At 49.7% G+C, this 19318-nt stretch overlaps 1 protein-coding gene across 1 annotated transcript; it reads left to right on the top strand.

The window, feature by feature from the left end:
• The first annotated feature begins 1201 nt into the window (after positions 1-1201).
• Positions 1202-18367, top strand: Ptch2 (patched 2). The gene is made up of 22 exons (XM_026397747.2): positions 1202-1509; positions 1947-2139; positions 9082-9271; positions 9395-9464; positions 9669-9760; positions 10419-10614; positions 11208-11329; positions 11476-11623; positions 11706-11837; positions 11926-12081; positions 12163-12255; positions 13303-13428; positions 13521-13639; positions 13754-14102; positions 14230-14542; positions 14632-14774; positions 14860-15040; positions 15153-15433; positions 15544-15681; positions 16767-16909; positions 16990-17089; positions 17680-18367. Exons 1-22 carry the CDS (start codon positions 1438-1440, stop codon positions 17914-17916), a joined length of 3594 nt encoding a protein of 1197 aa, XP_026253532.2. The 5' UTR covers positions 1202-1437; the 3' UTR covers positions 17917-18367.
• Positions 18368-19318: the final 951 nt, after the last annotated feature.

Raw genomic sequence — 19318 nt, 5'->3', positions numbered from 1 at the left:
CCTGGCATGCGTTAGGCACTGGTCCGATCCTCAGCACCACATAAAAATAAAATAAAGAAATATATTTTTTTAAAAAGTCTGGAAGAATTGACCAAGAACTTGGCTAGAGATAATAGTACTTGTGCTAGAATAATGAATTTATTACAGATTTTTTTCTCTTTCCCAAACTTTACATATTGGAATATTAATTTTTATTCTACTTTGCCACTCAGAGTTAATTGGTCAGGAACCCAACAGAAACAGCACACTGAGATGAGATAGTTAGAGGAAATACTTCCTCTTCCCCTGTTTCCAGTCCTTGACACCCTGGTTTATTCAACTCGCAATGACTCATTCAATGATTATTGAGCACCTATTTACTGTCTAGTGAGGAAAGCAGACTTTCAAGTACTGTACATAAAATATTTCATCATAAATGCAATAACACATATACATTGAGTGTTATGAGGAACATAAAGAAGCAATTATCTGCCAGGAGGGAGATGTGACAAGGAAGGCTTCAAAGAGAGGTTAATTGATTCAAGTTGTTTTGAAGATAATCTGCCAAGACAAAAGGACCACATGTACAAAGGCAAGTACGCTTGGAACATCATGATGTGTTTAGGAAATTATAGGTGACTTTTCAGAGCTAGAGGGAACATTGGATGGGTGAAAGGTAGCACCTATGAAGAAAAAAAAAAAAAGTTATAATGTACACAGGGCCCTGTGCTTCAAGCAGACCTTACGCTTTTGGAGCTGTCATCAAATTTGCATTTTAAATGTCTCTGGCTTCCGTGGCGGGTGTACTGAAGGGAGCAAGAACGAAAACTGAGAAGAATGGAGTTTGGCCGGAAAGGGAAGAAAGTGTGGTCCTAACTGGGCCAGCAGACGCTCTTTCTCAGCCCCCGCCTCTCCTGAATTTAGCTTACCCGCTCCCGGGTCTCCCTCCCTTCTCCTCCCCGAGGGCCCCGCGGGCGGGCGCGGCAAAGCCTGGGGTGGCCCTGCCTGGGTGGTCTCCTGCCCCGCCCCCTGCGGCGCCGTTACCTAGCAGCGGATCCGGCTGCTCCGCTCCGGGTGATTTGCCTGCCCCTCAGCCAATGGGAGGGCGTCGCCCCGGCCCGCTCCCTTTTTCTGGGACTCCAGCAGCCTTCCCGGCACTGCAGTCGCCACCTAGAGCTGCGGGGTGCATCTCAGAGGCCCGCCAGTTCCACCTACACGCGAACCCACTTCGGCGGTCCAGAGTGCCTTCTCGCCGCGCCCCGGGCCCGCACAGCCCCCCGCTCCCCCTCTCATAGCCGCCCCTGCACATCTTGCACCCCACAGTGTCACCCACGCCTACGCCCTCGCGGCCCCACTGAAGCCCCACAAGGGGTCTCGCGGTACAGGGGGCCAGGCTAGCCTATGGGAGCGCCGAAATAACACAGGTTGGGGGCGTCCGCGCCCCCAATCCCCGCCAGCATGGCTCAGCCACTGCCTCCCCGAGAACTGCCACCTGGCTACACACCCCCGGCTCGACCCGCAACACCTCAGGTGAGTAGAGGGGAAACGAAGAAGGAAGGGTGGGGTCTTATGTCACCGGGGCCTCTGCAGGGTATGATGGCTTTAAATGTGTAGTTTGGTGTTCCTGTTTGAAGACAGGGTGAGAGCTAGCATAGCTGTGCAAGTTGTATGTATGTGTGGGTTTAACCTCTGTGTCCACATGACAGCAGGTGTGTGTGTGTGTGTGTGTGTGTGTGTGTGTGTGTGTGTGTGCCCTATTTTCAGAAAATGGGTCTGTGCCTTCCTCAGGTGTTGTGGGAAGGTAGAGGGGAATAGCGTTAAATCTTACAATATAAGCCTATGTCTGCTGGTGCTCCCTGAACTACATCAAGAAGCATGGGCTTGGCAGAGGGTGTATACAGGGAGAGAAGGGAAGGCTTTCTTGCTGTTACAGTGACACCTGACTGACCCTTCTCTTTCTGTCCCAGATCCTAGCTGGGAGCCTGAAGGCTCCACTCTGGCTTCGTGCTCACTTCCAGGGCCTGCTCTTCTCTCTGGGCTGTGGGATCCAGAAACACTGTGGCAAAGTGCTCTTCCTAGGATTGTTGGCCTTTGGGGCCCTGGCACTGGGTCTCCGCGTGGCCATTATTGAGACAGACCTAGAACAGCTCTGGGTGGAAGGTGAGTTATGGACACTAGCTGTAGCTGCTTGGGCACGTTAAGCCCAGGACAAGAACAGGGCAAGGAGCTGGCCATTGAGCCCTAGCAGGCCTGGCCAAAGATCTAGAGGGGAATCTATGGCCCAGAATCTGTACACCTGGGCATGTTGGAGCACCTGTACCATAATCTACAGATGATAGCATCCTTTAATGTGTATGTTGAATTCATTTATCTGTGATTATATGTATTTATTTAGCATTTTTTGTCAACCTTCTCTGTGTATATTTTTATGGTATAACAGCAACTAGAATAAGACCCATCTTTCAGTATCAAGGAAAATAAAATATGTGCTAGGATAACTATGTAATAAAAGCCGGATATGATTATGATGTGTAAGAGAAGGCAGAGAAGCCAGGCATGGTGGCACACACCTGTAATCCTAGCAACTTGGGAGTCTGAGGCCACCTGAGCAATTTGGTAAGACCCTGTCTCAAAATAAAATTTTAAAAAAGGTCTGAGAATGCAGATCAGTAGTAGAGCACTTTCCCAGCATGCTAGGCCAGGGTTCAGTCCCCAGCACAGCCAAAAACAAACAAACACACAAAGCAGAGAGAGGTGACTTCTGACTAGGAAAGTTAGGACTATAGTTCCAGCTACTCACGATGCTGAGGCAGGAAGATTGCTTAAGCCCAGAAATTCAAGGCCACTCAAGGGAACATAATGAGACCCTGTCACAAAAAAAGAAAGAGATAAAGAAAGAAAATTTTGGACCAGAAGTCTGGCAAACTGAATAAACCATCTGGCAAGCCTCTGGGGAAAGGGGTCATGCACCCAGGGATCCTGCAACTAGTAAGTGGAGAAGCAGCCACAGACTCTACACTTTGAGGTTAGATGAGATCAAATCCTCACTTTCTAATAGAAGCATTAGTAAAAGTAACTTCTTATTAATATTTTTAGCATGAGACCTGTTTTGGGACAGCCCTTTGACAGAGTTCAATTTTGCTGTTCTTCCCTGGGAAATTTGTATTTGTGGGCTACTCTAGACCTCTCTCAGCCCTGGCCTATGCTCAAGGGCAGGGCCCAGGTTGAAGTCTCACACCCTTGAGTCATTTCAAATGCTGGCAAGTCCTAGGATCCAGAGCAGATGTTTCTTAGAGTCTGCTGCCTGTTGGTCTCCCACACCCCACCCCACCCTACCCCTTTCCTCTGCAGATTCTCATACACTCATGCTTTAGGCCAGCCCTGGGGTCCAGAGCAGATGTTTCTTTCTGCCTGCCTGCCCCCAGCCCCAAGATACACATGCACATACACATACCCCGACTCAAATCACTGCTGCCTGGGTGGTCTCAAATGACTTGGATTTCCTGCCACAACTGAGGCAGTTTCCCTTTCCTTCCTCTTTCTCTGTTCCCCTGATCTTCTCCATCTAAACACTGCTTGAACTTCCAAGTTTCATTATCCTCTCTTCTGCCCTCCAGCATAGGAAGGGATAGACACCACCAGTTTTTATAAAAGCATGGTAGCCAATTCCTAGACCCTTTTTTTTTCCCCAGCCCTTTTTATTTTTTTTTTTTTTATTTTGAGACATGGTCTCCCTGTGTTGCTTAGGGTCTTGCTAAGTTGCTGAGGCTGACCTCAAACTTGCAGTTCTCCTACCTCAGCCTCTCAAGTAGCTGGGATTACAGGCATGCAGCGCTATGCCCAGCCTTAAGCTGTTTTCCCTTATTACAGATATCACTCTGTCCTGTGTTGGTTGAGGGTGAGGTAAAAGCAGTGATTATAATGTGATCATTTCCTTATCTGTAGCTGAGGCTTCTCCTTCAATTCCTAAACAGTGAGGAGCCAATCAAAATGAAGACTAAAGGATATTTTATGTTCTTTCTCATTTGGCTAATATAAAAAACAGAGGGAGGGCTGGGATTGTGGCTCAGTGGTGGAGCATTTACCAAGCATGTGTGAAGCACTGGGTTCAATTCTCGGCACTGCATATAAAGCCCATTGACAACTAATATATATATATATATATATATCATGATTGAGTTCATTAAAAAAAAAAAAGCAGAGGGAGAAGTAGGATATTGGCTATCAGAGTTCAAGGTTCTCCCCAGTTTTGCCATGGTGAGACTTGGAATTTGACTTGTTTGCCATTCCTGAACAACTTACTTTCTTTTTTTCTTTTAGAATGGCCCCCAGGCCTTGTGCATGCTAAATACACCCCTAGCTCTGGTTAACCTTAAAACCAAAAGGCTCAGAGGAAGATAGTTCTCTAAAATAAAAAATCACAGCGTGTAGGCCAAATTATATTTACTGGAATGAGACAGAGATAGTTTGAAATTGGAGCTATTCTTAAAGATAAGAAATAGGGGGCTGGGGTTGTGGCTCAGTGGTAAAATGCTCGCCAAGCATGTGTGAGGCACTGGGTTCGATCCTCAGCACCAAATAAAAATGAAATAAAGATATTGTATGTCCACCTACAACTAAAACATAAATATTAAAAAAAAAGATTAAAAAATAGGGCTGGAGGTATAACTCAGTGGTAGAGCAGTTGCTTTGTATGTTTGAGGTCTTGTGTTAGATCCCCAGCACTGCCAAAAGAAAGCAAAGAAGGGGCTGAGAATATAGCTCAGTTGGTACAGTGCTTGCCTTGCATGCATAAGGCCCTGGGTTCAATTCCCAGCACACACACACACACACACACAAAAAAAAAATGCAGAGAGAGGATAAGGAATATACAGCTACTCACGAAAGCAGGGCCTGCCTATGTATCAATTGATAGAACCACCATCCATCCACTCAAGCATCTACAGCTAAATCCTTGAGAGTTTGCTTCGGTTCTCACTCACCTAAATTTAACGATTTGGTTACAAAATTCTTCCCTTTTAACCACTGTCACAACAAACCCATCCTTCCTACCCTTGTGGTCACTACTCTGGTTGAGACCTTTCTCAGTCTCCTTCAAAAAACACTCCTAGTTGTGTCATTTAGAATACTTTTAGCCACATGAAAGAATGAAAGGAAAGGAAGACAGGTGAGAGGGAAGGAGGGAGAGAGGAAGAAGATTGATCCTCGTTAATAGGAAGTCTGGCAGTAGAGAAGTTCCAGAGTGGTTAATCCAGCAGCCCAAGGACATCAGCAAGGACCCAGGTTCTTTCTATCTTTCTCTGTGCTATCTTCCGCTCCTTAGACTTTTGTCCTCAGGCGATATTATCCCAACATGGTTTCTGCTGTGTAAGAAAAGGCAGTCACCTCTCTTGCATCCCTTTTTAAAATAAGGGGAAAATTTACCCCAAGCCTCAATAGCTGATCTTCCATTGGGGTTCTTTGGCAAAAACTGTAGCTTCCTGTGCCTAAATGCTCCATTTGGCAAAGGCAACAGAATTATGTGATTGGCTTCTACGACTCCCAGGTTTCACCCTCTGATGCTGGAGAGGAGTCAAAGGCCTTTCAGAGATGGCCAGTTAAACCAATCTGTTAGAAAGGAGAAAGGCAGCCAGGTGTGGTGGCACATGCCTGTAATCCCAGGGGCTTGGGAGTCTGAGGTAGGAGGATCACAGGTTCCAAGCTAGCCTCAGCAACTTAGCAAGTAAGCAACCTAGTGAGACCCTGTCTCAAAATAAAATAAAATAAAAAGGGCTGGGGATGTGACTCAGTGATTAATCATTCTTGAGTTCAATCCCTAGCACACACAAAAAAGAAAGGAAGAAAAGAAAGAAAGAGAAAGGAAGGTAGAAGATTTGTCAACCTCACCTTCATATCTGCCTCCACACCGTCCTTGTGTTGTGTCTAAATCTGACCAAGTCAGTACCCTGCATAGAGCCCTTCCATCAATTTCTATCAGATTCTGTAAAGTCTCTAGAATCAAATATAAGCCCCATAGCACATTCTAGGCCCTCTTGAGCATTGTCGCCGGCTCCTCCCTAACAATATAGAAACTCTAAGCCTTTGATAATTCTCTGAATATTCTGGGTCCCGAACACCTTTTCCTGACTTCTTCCCTGGGCCAATTCTTATTTGTTAGGTGATGAAAATGTCAGATCATCTCACATCTCTGCTCAAAACCTACTATGATTCCCATTTCACTCAAAGAAAGTCTTGAGTCCCTACAACAGTTCACTGCCCTTACGTGTGAAATTTCTGGGCCAGAAATTATGAGAATAAATATTGCAATATTGCTTTCCTCCAAATAGGATACCAAATTATACTCCCACGGTAGACACCTATAAGCCAGAAATAATTGCCATCATTTTTTAAATTTTTAGCAGACTTCAGTGGTGCACACCTGTACTCCCAGGAACTAGGGAGGCTGAAGCAGGAAAATTGCAAGTTTGAGGCCAGCTTTGGCAATTTAGTGAGACCCTGTCCTGATTTTTTTTTTCTTTTTTTTTTTTTTTTTTTTGTACCAGGAACTGAACTCAGGGGCACTGAGCCATGTCCCTAGCCCATTTTTGTATTTTATTTAGAAACAGGGTCTTGCTGAGTTGCTTGGGGCCTCATTATGTTGCTAAGACTGGTTTTAAACTCACGATCCTCCTGCCTCCACCTCCAGAGCTGCTGGAATTACAAACATGTGCCACCTGGCTCAATTTTTTTTTTTTTTAAAGGGTTGGCGGGGCTGGGGATGTGGCTCAAGTGGTAGCGAGCTCGCCTGGCATGCGTGCGGCCCGGGTTTGATCCTCAACACCACATACAAACAAAGATGTTGTGTCCGCCGAAAACTAAGAAAAATCAACATTAAAAAATTCTCTCTTTCTCTCTCTCTCTTTAAAAAAAAAGAAATTAAACAAAACAAAAAAAAAAGGGTTGGTAATGTAGCTTAGTGACAAAACACCCCTGGGATCCATCTCCAGGGCCACAAGGAAAATATATATATATATATATATAATACAAAATGGTAGATAGTTACTTGTTGCTGTTTAAACTTATAGGATTACCTACCAGATGGACTCCTTTTCCATGTTGGTTAACCAGTTATGTTTTCCCTTTGGTGAAGGTAGAAAAGTTTTTACCAAGCTTACTATTGATTTTGATATCCTCCTTCCCCTGTTCTCCTGTTTCCTCCATACTTACCCACAATCTTTTCTCATTTTTTTTTCACTTTTGGCAATTATTGAATAACAACTCCACATCTGCACTTAACCATGAGCCAGGCAATTTCCTAAGTGCTTTTCCTGTGTTGATTCTAAACTTACCGAGAGAGTGGCATTGTTCCCATTTTGCAGATAAGTAAATTGAGACTCAAAGAGAATAAGTAATTTGTCCAAGACACAGAATAAGTGTTGGAGCCAGGGCTCAAAACCAAGTCTTCTGTACAATGGATGTACAGAAGAAAACAAAGGCTCTGTTTAATACATCCTTGTTCTGATCAATAGTTCATCTGTCCTCATATCTATCCCTTGTCAGCTGAGGTTTATATTTTTCTCTTCCTCACCCACCATCCCACCAAGAATTCATTGGTCTCACTATATATTTTAAAATGACAGTGTTTCTTTCTTTTACATTCTTATGGTTCTGTCTGGTCCACAATGATACAATCACTTGAGTGAGGAGATTATATGGGTTTGAAAAAGAGATTGGGGCTGGGTACAGTGGCACACATCTGTAATCCCAGCAGCTCAGAAGGCTGAGGCAGGAGGATTGCAAGTTTAAAGCCAGCCTCAACAAAGCAAAAAACTAAGCAACTCAGCAAGACTGTGTCTCTAAATAAAATACAAAATAGGGCTGGAGATGTCGCTCAGTGGCTGAGTGCCCCTGAGCTCAATCCCCGGTACCACCCCCAAAAAGAGAGAGAGAGATTGGGAAACTAGAGATGAGTGGTGCATGTCTATAATACCAATTACCTGGGAGGCTGAGGCAGAAGAATTGCTTGAGCCCAGGGAATCAAGACAGCTGGGCAACATAGTGAGACCCTATCTCTCAAAAGAAAAAAGAGAGAAAGAGTTAGAGATTGGGGACCATGATAATCCTAAATGAGACTAGAGTCTCAGAGAAGCAGCATGTATTGGTCCCAGGAATAGGAGCAACCAGCAAGAAGAGACCCCCAGACAAGTGGAAGCAGAAGTAGGTCTGAGACCAGACCAAGTCCACAAAACTCCTTGGCCCTCATCTTCCTCCAAATCATAGTTAGGTTATATCCCCTCACAGTGTCCCCACCTTCCCCAGGCCCCACCATAACTCCTTTGCCAGCATAATTCAGGACAGGACTTGAGGAATGCTAAGATCAAGGAGACTGAGGCAGGTCTGGCACCAGGAAGTCTGACTCATAGTCTGTACAATGAGGCTAGTGAAGGGGATCTGGACTCCTTGGCCCACTTTGATTTCACCTCTACCAGGGCACACAAACTGCTTCCATGTACTTCCTTTCTGAGTGGGTGGGAGCATCACGCGGAAAGACTGGTCCTCCCTGTCACCTGGGCCACCGTGAGGCCCATCATTACCAGACACTGCCATTCCTGACCCTTCCAGAGCAGTTTGCAGAAAGGTGTGTGAGTGTAAATCACCATGCAGGGCAACCCGAAGGAAGAAAAGCCCTGACCCGAGACCTGTTCTTTTAGAAAACCCTCTCTGCTGGCAGCTTCCCTACTGGCCCCTGTTGTCCCTCCTTGTCCTGCAGACCAGAGCAGAGAGAGACAGTGAGGGTTCCTTACCAGAATGCTCCTATAACCTGGCCCAGCTCATGCTGATTCTCATTTTTAAGTTTTTGCCCCAAACCAGCCAATCTATTTCATGTCTAAACCCTGGACCACACAGGAAATCCATAAAGCCGTGCAGCTGAGGTCTCCCCACTTCCCTGGCAGGACTCCAGACTCAGAAAAGGGGCAGAAGCTTGGGAGCCAGCCAGGGCCTTAGCAAGGCCATGGGGAGAAGGCCCAGGGCCTCAGCAGTGTTTCTCCCCCTTTTCTGGGAGCCCTAGGAGGTTAGGAACCTCCAAGACCCCTTTCTGCAGCTTTCTCTCTGCTCTGGCAGTGGGAAGCCGGGTGAGCCAAGAGTTGCATTATACCAAGGAGAAGCTGGGAGAGGAGGCGGCGTATACCTCCCAGATGTTGATTCAGACTCCACGCCAGGAGGGGGAGAACATCCTCACGCCTGAGGCGCTTGGCCTCCACCTCCAGGCAGCCCTCACTGCCAGTAAAGTTCAAGTATCACTCTATGGAAAGTGAGTCTGGCCAAGTCCCTGAGCGGCAGGGGAGGTGGGGGGCGGTGGTGTAAAGCGTGCTGTGACAGTGCTGGAGTGGGATTCCCCTTTTCTGCTGATTGCCTGTGCCCCTGGCTAATACAGGTCCTGGGATCTGAACAAAATCTGCTACAAATCGGGAGTTCCCCTCATTGAAAATGGAATGATTGAGCGGGTGAGTACTCTGGGCTGTTCCATGGACTAGGCAGAGGCAGGACATTTTCCTGAGTGTGGGAAGGCCCAAAGAGACACTGTGGCAGACACCAGAGCTGGGGCGGAAGTTAGGGACAAACCTTGGGAGGATTGCAGAGGGTATCTTACAGGTTGTGGAGAAAGGAGCCCAGGGAAGGACTGATGTGGCCTGTGGTATCCCTGGCAGATGATTGAGAAGCTGTTTCCGTGTGTGATCCTCACCCCGCTCGACTGCTTCTGGGAGGGAGCCAAACTCCAAGGGGGCTCTGCCTACTTGCCGTGAGTGCTGGCACAGCTGCTCCTGGGGTCCCACTTCATCTCCTGCCAGGGACTTCCCCAGAAGAAAGGAGGGGCAGGAGTAAAGAGGATGAAGAAAATCTCTCCAAGACTTCATTTCCTCTCAGGCCAGAGCCAAAACAGAGGGCCTAAGGCTCCACATCCCCCTTCTCCTCAGCTCTAAAGGAGAGAAAGACCTGTCTCATTTAGACAAACAACATAGATCTCAAGATCAACAGAGGAGAAAAAAGATCCCCAGAAAGAGACTTTGCTGGGGGGAGTTGGTTAGGTACCAGCTAAGCTGTTGCCTGAGCCAGAAGAAACCTGTTGTATACAAGTGCCACTCTGGTTGCATGTTAGAACCAAGGGTGTGCAGCTTGGTATGGATGTCATGGTGCTTTTCTGGGCCCTTTCCATGTATTAAGTACATCTGTCCTGATGTCCTTGTCAGCTCCTTATATCCATCCTCAGCTCATTCACTGCAGCAGCCTGGTGGGCTGACGCAACCTGGTTGCTCTGAGAAGCTGAGCCTTGCACACTCTCCACGTGGAAAGACTGATAAGCACATAAGAGGAGGGTGGGGTGCAGCATGGGTCCAGAGGAGCAGCTCAGATGGTGGGTATTGATCCCTGACCCTTGCTAACCATGGGTTCTCCCCCAGGGGCCGCCCTGATATCCAGTGGACCAACTTGGACCCAGAGCAACTGTTGGAGGAACTGGGTCCCTTTGCCTCCCTCGAGGGCTTCCGACAACTGCTAGACAAGGCACAGGTGGGCCAAGCCTATGTTGGGCGGCCCTGTCTGGACCCTAAAGACCTCCACTGCCCACCTAGTGCCCCCAACCATCACAACAGGCAGGTGAGCTCCAACCAGACAAAGAAAAGCTCTTTCCCTTCCCTCTCTCTCTCTCTGGCATGTGTCCCTCTGTTCTGAAAGAGAGCTGATTGTGTTCTGCCCCCACCATTTCCTGGACGATGACACTCTGCCCACACTGTGCTAACCCCCTGGAGTGTTCCATTCCCATTCATTTCTCCTAAGAAACCCTGAAGTGACCTATGAATCCTCTTCCTTTTTTAAGCCTAAAGCTAGACTTTATCAAAACAGTCTATACAAGGAAACTAAAAACACAATAGCTAAACATGAACATTTTACCTCCTTTCCCATGGGTCTGTGTGGCTCTGTGGGTGGTACTTTTCTCAACCTCCCCACATAGTTTTGCCATCCTCTCCCTGCAGCTTATGTTCAGGATTCTGCTCCCTCTTGTGGCCTCCTGCTTACAGGACACCTAGCTGTTCACTCACAGAGCAGGAAGGGATTCAAGAGACCAGTTACCTACACTCCAGGCCTGCTAAGCTCTGTGGCAGGCATGGTTCCTGGAGGTATGAGCCCAGGGACACAGTGATCCACCAGCAGGGTCTTGAGCAGTAAACCCTTCCCTTTTTCCCCTCCAGGCTCCCAATGTGGCTCAGGAGCTCAGTGGGGGCTGCCACGGCTTCTCCCACAAATTCATGCATTGGCAGGAGGAATTGCTGCTGGGAGGCATGGTCAGAGACGCCCAAGGACAGCTGCTGAGGTAGGGCCTCCTCCCCTGGGAATTGGTGACAGACCCCTTGCTTGGGAATCCACTCTATAGCAGGCAGCTCTGGGAAAAGCCTGCTGCATACCCCCACCAGTTGTTTGGGCCACCTCTGACCTCTAGTTCTCCTGCACCTCCACCAGGGCAGAGGCTCTGCAGAGCACCTTCCTGCTGATGAGCCCCCGCCAGCTGTTTGAACACTTCCGGGGCGACTATCAGACACATGACATTGGCTGGAGTGAGGAACAGGCCAGCACTGTGCTGCAAACCTGGCAACGGCGCTTTGTGCAGGTAAGCATGGACAAGGATGAGGCAGGGTGCCCTGAGGCCACTCCCTCTTCCCCTGCACTTCAGATCCACCCTGTCTCTCCAGCTGGCCCAGGAGGCCCTGCCTGAGAATGCATCTCAACAGATCCATGCCTTCTCCCCTACCACCCTGGATGATATCCTGCACGCATTCTCCGAAGTCAGCACAGCCCGTGTGGTGGGAGGCTATCTGCTGATGGTGGGTCCTGCCCTAGCACCTTGCCCCACCTCCACCCAGCACCCACCATGGAAGCCCCTCTCTGAGACTGTGCCCTTTCTCCCCACAGCTGGCGTATGCCTGCGTAACCATGCTACGGTGGGACTGTGCCCAGTCCCAGGGTGCCGTGGGCCTTGCTGGGGTATTGCTGGTGGCTCTAGCAGTGGCCTCTGGCCTCGGGCTCTGCTCCCTGCTTGGCATCACCTTCAATGCTGCCACTACTCAGGTACACCAGTTCTGCAGGGCTGACCTAGGGCTATCACAGGCTGTATAGTTCTTCCAGCTGCTCACTCCTCTACTCCTCCAGGTGCTACCCTTCTTGGCACTGGGCATTGGTGTGGATGACGTTTTCCTGCTTGCTCATGCCTTCACAGAGGCTCCTTCTGGTACCCCTCTCCAGGTAAGTCCCCATCCTTTAGCCCAGCCTCACCTGAGGTAGTTCAGCATACTGGTTAAGAGTCTCTAGGTTTGGCCACCCATAGTGGTGCACACCTGTAATCCCAGCAGCTCGGGAGGCCGAGGCAAGAGAATCATGAGTTCAAGGCCAGCCTCAGCAAAAGTGAAGCACTAAGCAACTCAGTGAAACCCTGTTTCTAAATAAAATACAAATAGGGCTAGGGATGTGGCTCAGTGGCCGAGTGCCCCTGAGGTCAATCCCTGGTACCAAAAAAAAAAATACAAAAGTGGGCTGGGTAGAGCATTTGCCTTGCAATAAACAAAATAAGGGTATTGTGTTCATCTACAACTAAAAATATTTCTAAATGGGGGGGGGGGCTGGAGATGTGACTCAGTGGTTGAGTGCCCCTGGGTTCAATCCCCAGTACCAAAAATAAATAGAGTAAAGAGAGAGAGAGAGAGAGAGAGAGAGAGAGAGAGAGAGAAAGAGCATCTCTAGGTTTAAGTGACATTGGCAACTAATTAACTTCTTTGTGCTTCAGCATTCCCATCTGTGAATAAGGGTAATAATAGTGCTTGTGTCCTAAGGTTTGTTGTAAGGATCAGTGAGATAATTCAGGGTGAGTGTACAGAATATCACATCACACATACGTGGCAATCAGTAAATATTAGCCACTGTGGTGTTATTGCCCCACTTCTACCATCCCAGTTCTGGAGACTCCCTTTCACTCTCCCTTAAAGACCATGGTCTGTCAGGCATGGTAGCACACACCTGTAATCCCAGTGGCTCAGGAGGCTGAGGCAGGACGATGGCAAGTTCAAAGCCAGCCACAGCAACTTAGCAAGGCCCAAAGCAACTTAAGTGAGACCTTGTCTCAAGAAAAAAAAAGGGCTGGGGATGTGACTCAGTGTTTAAGCGCCTCTGGCTTCAATCTCCAATCCCCAATACCAAGGAATAAAGAAACACACACACACACACACACACACACACAAAAGCCATGGTTCCCTCCTCCCCATGACCTGAGGGCATGTCCCTGCTGTATCCTGGCAGGAGCGCATGGGTGAGTGTCTGCAGCGCACAGGCACCAGTGTTGCCCTCACGTCCATCAACAACATGGTTGCTTTCTTCATGGCTGCCCTAGTTCCCATCCCCGCACTGCGAGCCTTCTCCCTGCAGGTGAGCCATCATAAACAGGCAGTTAGACTGGGGTGGGTATGGGGCCTGAGGTGTGCTTCATCGAGCCTTCGTGCCCTCCTGCCCACCCGCAGGCTGCCATAGTAGTGGGCTGCAACTTCGCAGCCGTGATGCTTGTCTTCCCAGCTGTCCTCAGCCTGGACCTGCATCGGCGCCACTGCCAGCGCCTTGATGTGCTCTGCTGCTTCTCTAGGTACTGTCCCTGTGAGCCCACCCCTCTCCTCCCATGAACCCACCCCAGCTTGTCCCCTCATAGGCATTTCAAGGCAGGGACCAACCTGTCATCCACACTCTCTGCTTCTTCTAGCCCCTGTTCTGCTCGAGTAATTCAGATTCTGCCCCAGGAGCTGGGAGATAGGACAGTGCCAGTGGGCATTGCCCACCTGACCACCACGGTACAAGCTTTCACCCACTGTGAAGCCAGCAGCCAGCATGTGGTCACCATCCTGCCTCCTCAAGCCCAGCTGGTACCCCCACCTTCTGACCCACTGAGCTCTGAGCTCTTCAGCCCCGTGGGGTCCACACGGGACCTTCTAGGCCAAGAGGAGGGAATTGGGCCAAAGGCAGCCCGCAAGTCCCTCCCTTGTGCCCGCTGGAATCTTGCCCATTTCGCCCGCTATCAGTTTGCACCTCTGCTGCTCCAGTCACATGCCAAGGTGAGACTGGGTGGGGGAGGCCAGAGGCTCAGTATTTGTGGGTCCCAAGAAGGGCAGAGGGCATGGCCTACTACCTGAGGATGGGAGGACAGCCCTGGGCCCCCGGCTTAGTTGCTGTTTCCCACAGGCCATAGTGCTGATGTTCTTTGGGGCTCTTCTGGGCCTGAGCCTCTATGGAGCCACCTTGGTGCAGGACGGGCTGGCCCTGACAGACGTGGTGCCTCGGGGCACCAAGGAACATGCCTTCCTGAGCGCCCAGCTCAGGTACTTCTCCCTGTATGAGGTGGCCCTGGTGACCCAGGGTGGCTTTGACTACGCTCACTCCCAACGTGCCCTCTTTGATCTGCACCAGCGCTTCAGTTCCCTCAAGGCTGTGCTGCCCCCGCCTGCCACCCAGGCACCCCGCACCTGGCTGCACTATTACCGCAACTGGCTACAGGGTGAGAGGCCAGGAGATTGGCAGGGAGTGTTGCTGCAGGGAAAAGCCCCCTCTGGCCACAGGCTAATTGGGCCCTAACCTATTCCCTAGGAATCCAGGCTGCATTTGACCAGGACTGGGCTTCCGGGCGCATTACCTACCATTCATACCGCAATGGCTCTGAGGATGGGGCCCTGGCCTACAAGCTGCTCATCCAGACTGGGAATGCCCAGGAGCCTCTGGATTTCAGCCAGGTTGGAAGAGGGCTAGAATAGTCAGGGAGCACAGAGGGGCTCTAGATCTCATGGCCAAGGCCTTCAGCCCTCTCTGCCTCTACAGCTGACCACAAGAAGGCTGGTGGACAAGGACGGACTGATTCCACCGGAGCTTTTCTACATGGGGTTAACTGTGTGGGTGAGCAGTGACCCCCTGGGTCTGGCAGCCTCACAGGCCAACTTCTACCCCCCACCTCCTGAATGGCTACATGACAAATATGACACCACTGGGGAGAACCTTCGCAGTGAGTCCTGGGGGGAGCTCACCTAGAGCCGTGGCCCTGACCCTAAGCCCTGCCCACTGTTCCTGTGCTCACCGTCTGCCTCCCTCTGCCCACTCTCTCCTCCCCTCCACAGTCCCAGCAGCCCAGCCCCTGGAGTTTGCCCAGTTCCCATTCCTACTGCGTGGCCTCCAGAAGACTGCAGACTTTGTAGAGGCCATCAAGGGGGCCCGGGCAGCATGCACTGAGGCAGGCCAGGCAGGGGTACGTGCCTACCCCAGCGGCTCCCCTTTCCTCTTCTGGGAGCAGTACCTGGGCCTGCGGCGCTGCTTCCTGCTGGCTGTCTGTATCCTGCTGGTGTGCACCTTCCTGGTCTGTGCCCTGCTGCTATTCAACCCCTGGACAGCTGGCCTCATAGTGAGTACCTGCAGGGGTGGGGTCAGAGAGACTCAGTGGCAACTCACCCTGCCCTGTCCAGCCTGACATTCCTCCTGCCAGGAGCCCCCAATGAGCCCTCTCCTCCCCAGGTGCTGGTCCTGGCGATGATGACTGTGGAACTCTTTGGTATCATGGGTTTCCTGGGCATCAAGCTGAGTGCCATCCCCGTGGTGATCCTCGTGGCCTCTATAGGAATTGGTGTCGAGTTCACAGTCCACGTGGCTCTGGTGAGCACAGGCACTGGGGGAGGGTTGGGCCGCTGACTCAGTATTCAACAAATATGTTTCAAGCACCTCTGTGAGAGGCACTATTTAGGAACTGGAGCTGGGCCAGGCAAGATGGCACAAGCTTGTAATCCCACCTACTTGGGAGGCCAAGGCAAGAGGATTGAAAGTTCAAAGCCAGCCTGGGCAACTTATCAAGACCTTTTCTCAAAAAATGAAAAGGGCTAGAGATGCAGCTTATGGGTAGAGCACTTGCCTAGAGCACAGGAGACCCTGTGTTCATTCCCCAGCACTGCAAGAAGCAGCAGGGGAGCGGGGACATAGATGCTAGAAACAAGGAAGGCACAGGCCTCCCTCAAAGTTGTGTGTTCTCTGACAGAAGAATGGGGCTCAAACCAAGTGGAAACACCAACACAAACCAACCAGGCCCCACAAACAACTCCTGTGTTTTACCCACACATAACCCTATTATTACTCTGATTATAAAAATGATATATGTTCCTGAACAGGACAACAAAAGGGCAGGGGATGTGGTTCAGTGGTTGAATGCTTGCCTAGCACAGATGTGGCCTTGGGTTCAGTCTCCAGTAACCCCCTGAAAAGCTAGTGTGTGGAACAATACAAAAACAGAATTTGAAATCCTGTGAAATGCCACCCTAAGAAATGACTTACCACCTCAGTGCCCATTCTTTTCAACCAAGGGTTGCCAAAATTTTTCTGTTAAGGGCCAGTTAGTAAATATTTCAACTTAATGGGCCATAGAGAATCTGTTGAAATTGTGCCATCATAGAACAAACACAGCCATAGACAACAATATATTGATGAACTTAATTTACAAGACACAGTGACAGACTATACTTTGTCCACTCTGTTTTGGACATCTTTCTGTGTCATCAGACACATCTATACAGCGTCACCTAAATGGACTCATGCATGCTTCCAGACCATTTCCATGAACGCAGTTCACATGATCTTCAGAGGGCAAAGGCATAGGTGAACCCTGAGGCCATTTAAGTAGCAGTTGGGGACATGGGTGAGCTAGCCATGGTTGGCAGAGGAGGAGCTCCAAGACCACTCTGTTCCCCCAGGGTTTCCTGACCGCCCAGGGTAGCCGGAACCTGCGGGCTGCCCGTGCCCTTGAGCACACATTTGCCCCTGTGACTGATGGGGCTGTCTCCACTTTGCTGGGCTTGCTCATGCTTGCTGGTTCCAACTTTGACTTCATCATAAGGTACTGTTGGGCTCTGAAGGAGGTGGGATTTGCCTGTGATGCTCTCAGGGCCTGCCCTGCTGACTCCTTACCTCCCCCAGGTACTTCTTCGTGGTGCTGACAGTGCTCACACTTTTGGGCCTCCTCCATGGGCTCGTGCTGCTGCCTGTGCTGCTGTCCATCCTAGGACCCCCACCAGAGGTGACCACTCCCTTCCTTTGCTCCCAGCCCCAGAGACAGGGTAGGGACAAGCATAAGAAGGGGTAAATTACTAAATATCCTCAGAAGTCAACAAACTGGGCCAGGCATGGTGTTGCTCGCCTGTAATCCCAGCAGCTAGAGAGGCTGAGACAGGAGGATCATGAGTTCAAAGCCAGCCTCAGCAAAAGTGAGGTGCAAAGCAACTCAGTGAGACCCTCTCCCAACAAAATACAAAATAGGGCTGGGATGTGGCTCCAGTAGTTGAGTGCCCCTGAGTTCAATCCCCAGTACCCTCCCAAAAAAAGTCAATAGACAGGGCCCAACTCACAAGGGCCCTCCTAAAATGTGCCACCAGCTAAAATGGTAGTAGCGTCTACCTTTCCCCTAACACCATACTCCTTCCTAGGATCCAGAAGAAGGTGCAGGGTTTGCCCCAGACCTTGATAACTTGTCACTTGTGAGCTCTTATAATCTACTAGAGGCCAACGAGGACCCAGCTTACCAATGATCATGTTGATCACCAGATGGGTGCAAAGGACTCTGAAGTCCCAGTACCCATGGGCTCATTGTTATTGGTGTCTTCCCTACAGGTGGTGCAGATGTACAAGGAGAGCCCACAGGTCCTGAGCCCTACAACTCCAAGGGGAGGCACGCTCAGATGGGGGATGACCCCCACCCTACCACAGAGCTTTGCCAGAGTGACTACCTCCATGACCGTGGCCTTGCACTCACCCCCACTACCTGGCGCCTATATCCACCCAGCCTCTGCTGAGCCCACATGGTCTCCTGCTGCCACCCCAGCTGCCAACAGCTCTGCTACTGAGTGAAGAAGGAGCTGAAGGACAAAGACCCTGCTTGGGCCACATGAAGTCACTGGGAAGCAACGGCTGGGGTATTGAATGCAGCTAAAATGCATTCAATACCCTGGAGGGCCCGGCCACTGCTGTCTGCACCCCGCCTCTGGATCAGCCATCACAGACCTCCCTGGTATCCACATAGAATGACCACCCCTGACAGCAGCCCAGCAACCAGTGCTCTTCTGTACCCATGGCTGCCACGTGGGAAGGAAAGCCAGCATTTTCGGCTGCAGTGCAGCCCTGTCCCCCTCCTGCACACTGCTGCCCACCCACTAGACCAAGCCTGAGGGATCCTCAAGCACACTTTGCTAGTCGTGCCTCACTGCTTGTTGACTCCTGGGTAGGCTCCTCTGCATTCCTGCACACCTCCTACCACATAAATTATTTATATGAAGATTTTTATTTTTTTAGTATATATAGATGTTAGCTGTTCTGAAAGTTTTATTTTTAAAGAGTGAAATATATTGTATATGAACTCTTCTCAAGTGACTGGTGGTGCTTGTGTTAGCTTTCTGTTATTGTGACAAAATACCTGAGAAAATCAACTTGAAAGATTTATTTGAGCTCATGGTTGTAGAGGTTTCTGTCTATGGTTGGTCCACTCACTTTTGGGCCTATGGTAAGGCAGAACATCATGGTGGTACAAGTGCGTGGTGGAGGAGGTTGTGCATTTCAGGTGGCCGGGAAGCAGAAACAGAGCAAAAGAGGAAGGGTCAGGGGGCCAAATATACCCTTCAAGGGAAGACACCCAGTGACAACCTACTACTTCCTCTGACTAGGCACCACCCCACCTTTGTGTGTGTGTGTGTGTTGCCAAGGATTGAACCCAGGGCCTCATGTATACTAAGCAAGTGATCCTCCTGTTTCAGCCTCCCAAGTAGCTGGGATTACAGTGTGTTCCCCCACACCCAGCCCAAAGATCCCATTTCTGAATACTGCTACACTGGGCACCAAGCCTTCAACAACTGAACTTTTGGGGAACATCCCAGATCCAAACCATTTAATATTCTGCCCTTAGCCCTCAAAATATGCATTTAATTCCTCTCCAAGTGTTCCCATGGTCTCAACAGTCCCAGTACTGCTCAAAAACCCAAAGTCTCCTCTGAGACTGAAGGGCAAACTCATAGCTGTGAGTCCCTGTAAAACCAAAAAGAAAGTTATATAACTTTATGATACAATGGCAGTAAGTAAACATCTCCATCCCAAAAAGGGAAGAACTGGAAATTGGTAAAAGGAATCAGACCAAAGTGAGACAAGGCAAGACAAGGCAGTGGCATGATGTGAGTGCCAAAGGACTTGGGCAGCCTCTCCCTCTATACCCTTGCTGCTTTTTTTTAATTTATAATTAGATACAATACCTTTATTTTATTTA

Source organism: Urocitellus parryii, chromosome 11 (assembly GCF_045843805.1).
Source record: "Urocitellus parryii isolate mUroPar1 chromosome 11, mUroPar1.hap1, whole genome shotgun sequence".
Classification (NCBI taxonomy): domain Eukaryota; kingdom Metazoa; phylum Chordata; class Mammalia; order Rodentia; family Sciuridae; genus Urocitellus; species Urocitellus parryii.
The sequence above is the reverse complement of the archived record's forward strand: the minus strand, read 5'-3'. Positions and strand labels throughout refer to the sequence as shown.

Excerpts from the sequence above, each read along its gene's own strand:
- Ptch2 (XM_026397747.2), top strand. The coding sequence starts at position 1,438 with ATGGCTCAGCCACTGCCTCCCCGAGAACTGCCACCTGGCTACACACCC. Across the intron at positions 2,140-9,081 it reads AGAACAGCTCTGGGTGGAAG|TGGGAAGCCGGGTGAGCCAA; the intron begins GTGAGTTATGGA and ends CTGCTCTGGCAG. Across the intron at positions 12,082-12,162 it reads TCAATGCTGCCACTACTCAG|GTGCTACCCTTCTTGGCACT; the intron begins GTACACCAGTTC and ends CTACTCCTCCAG.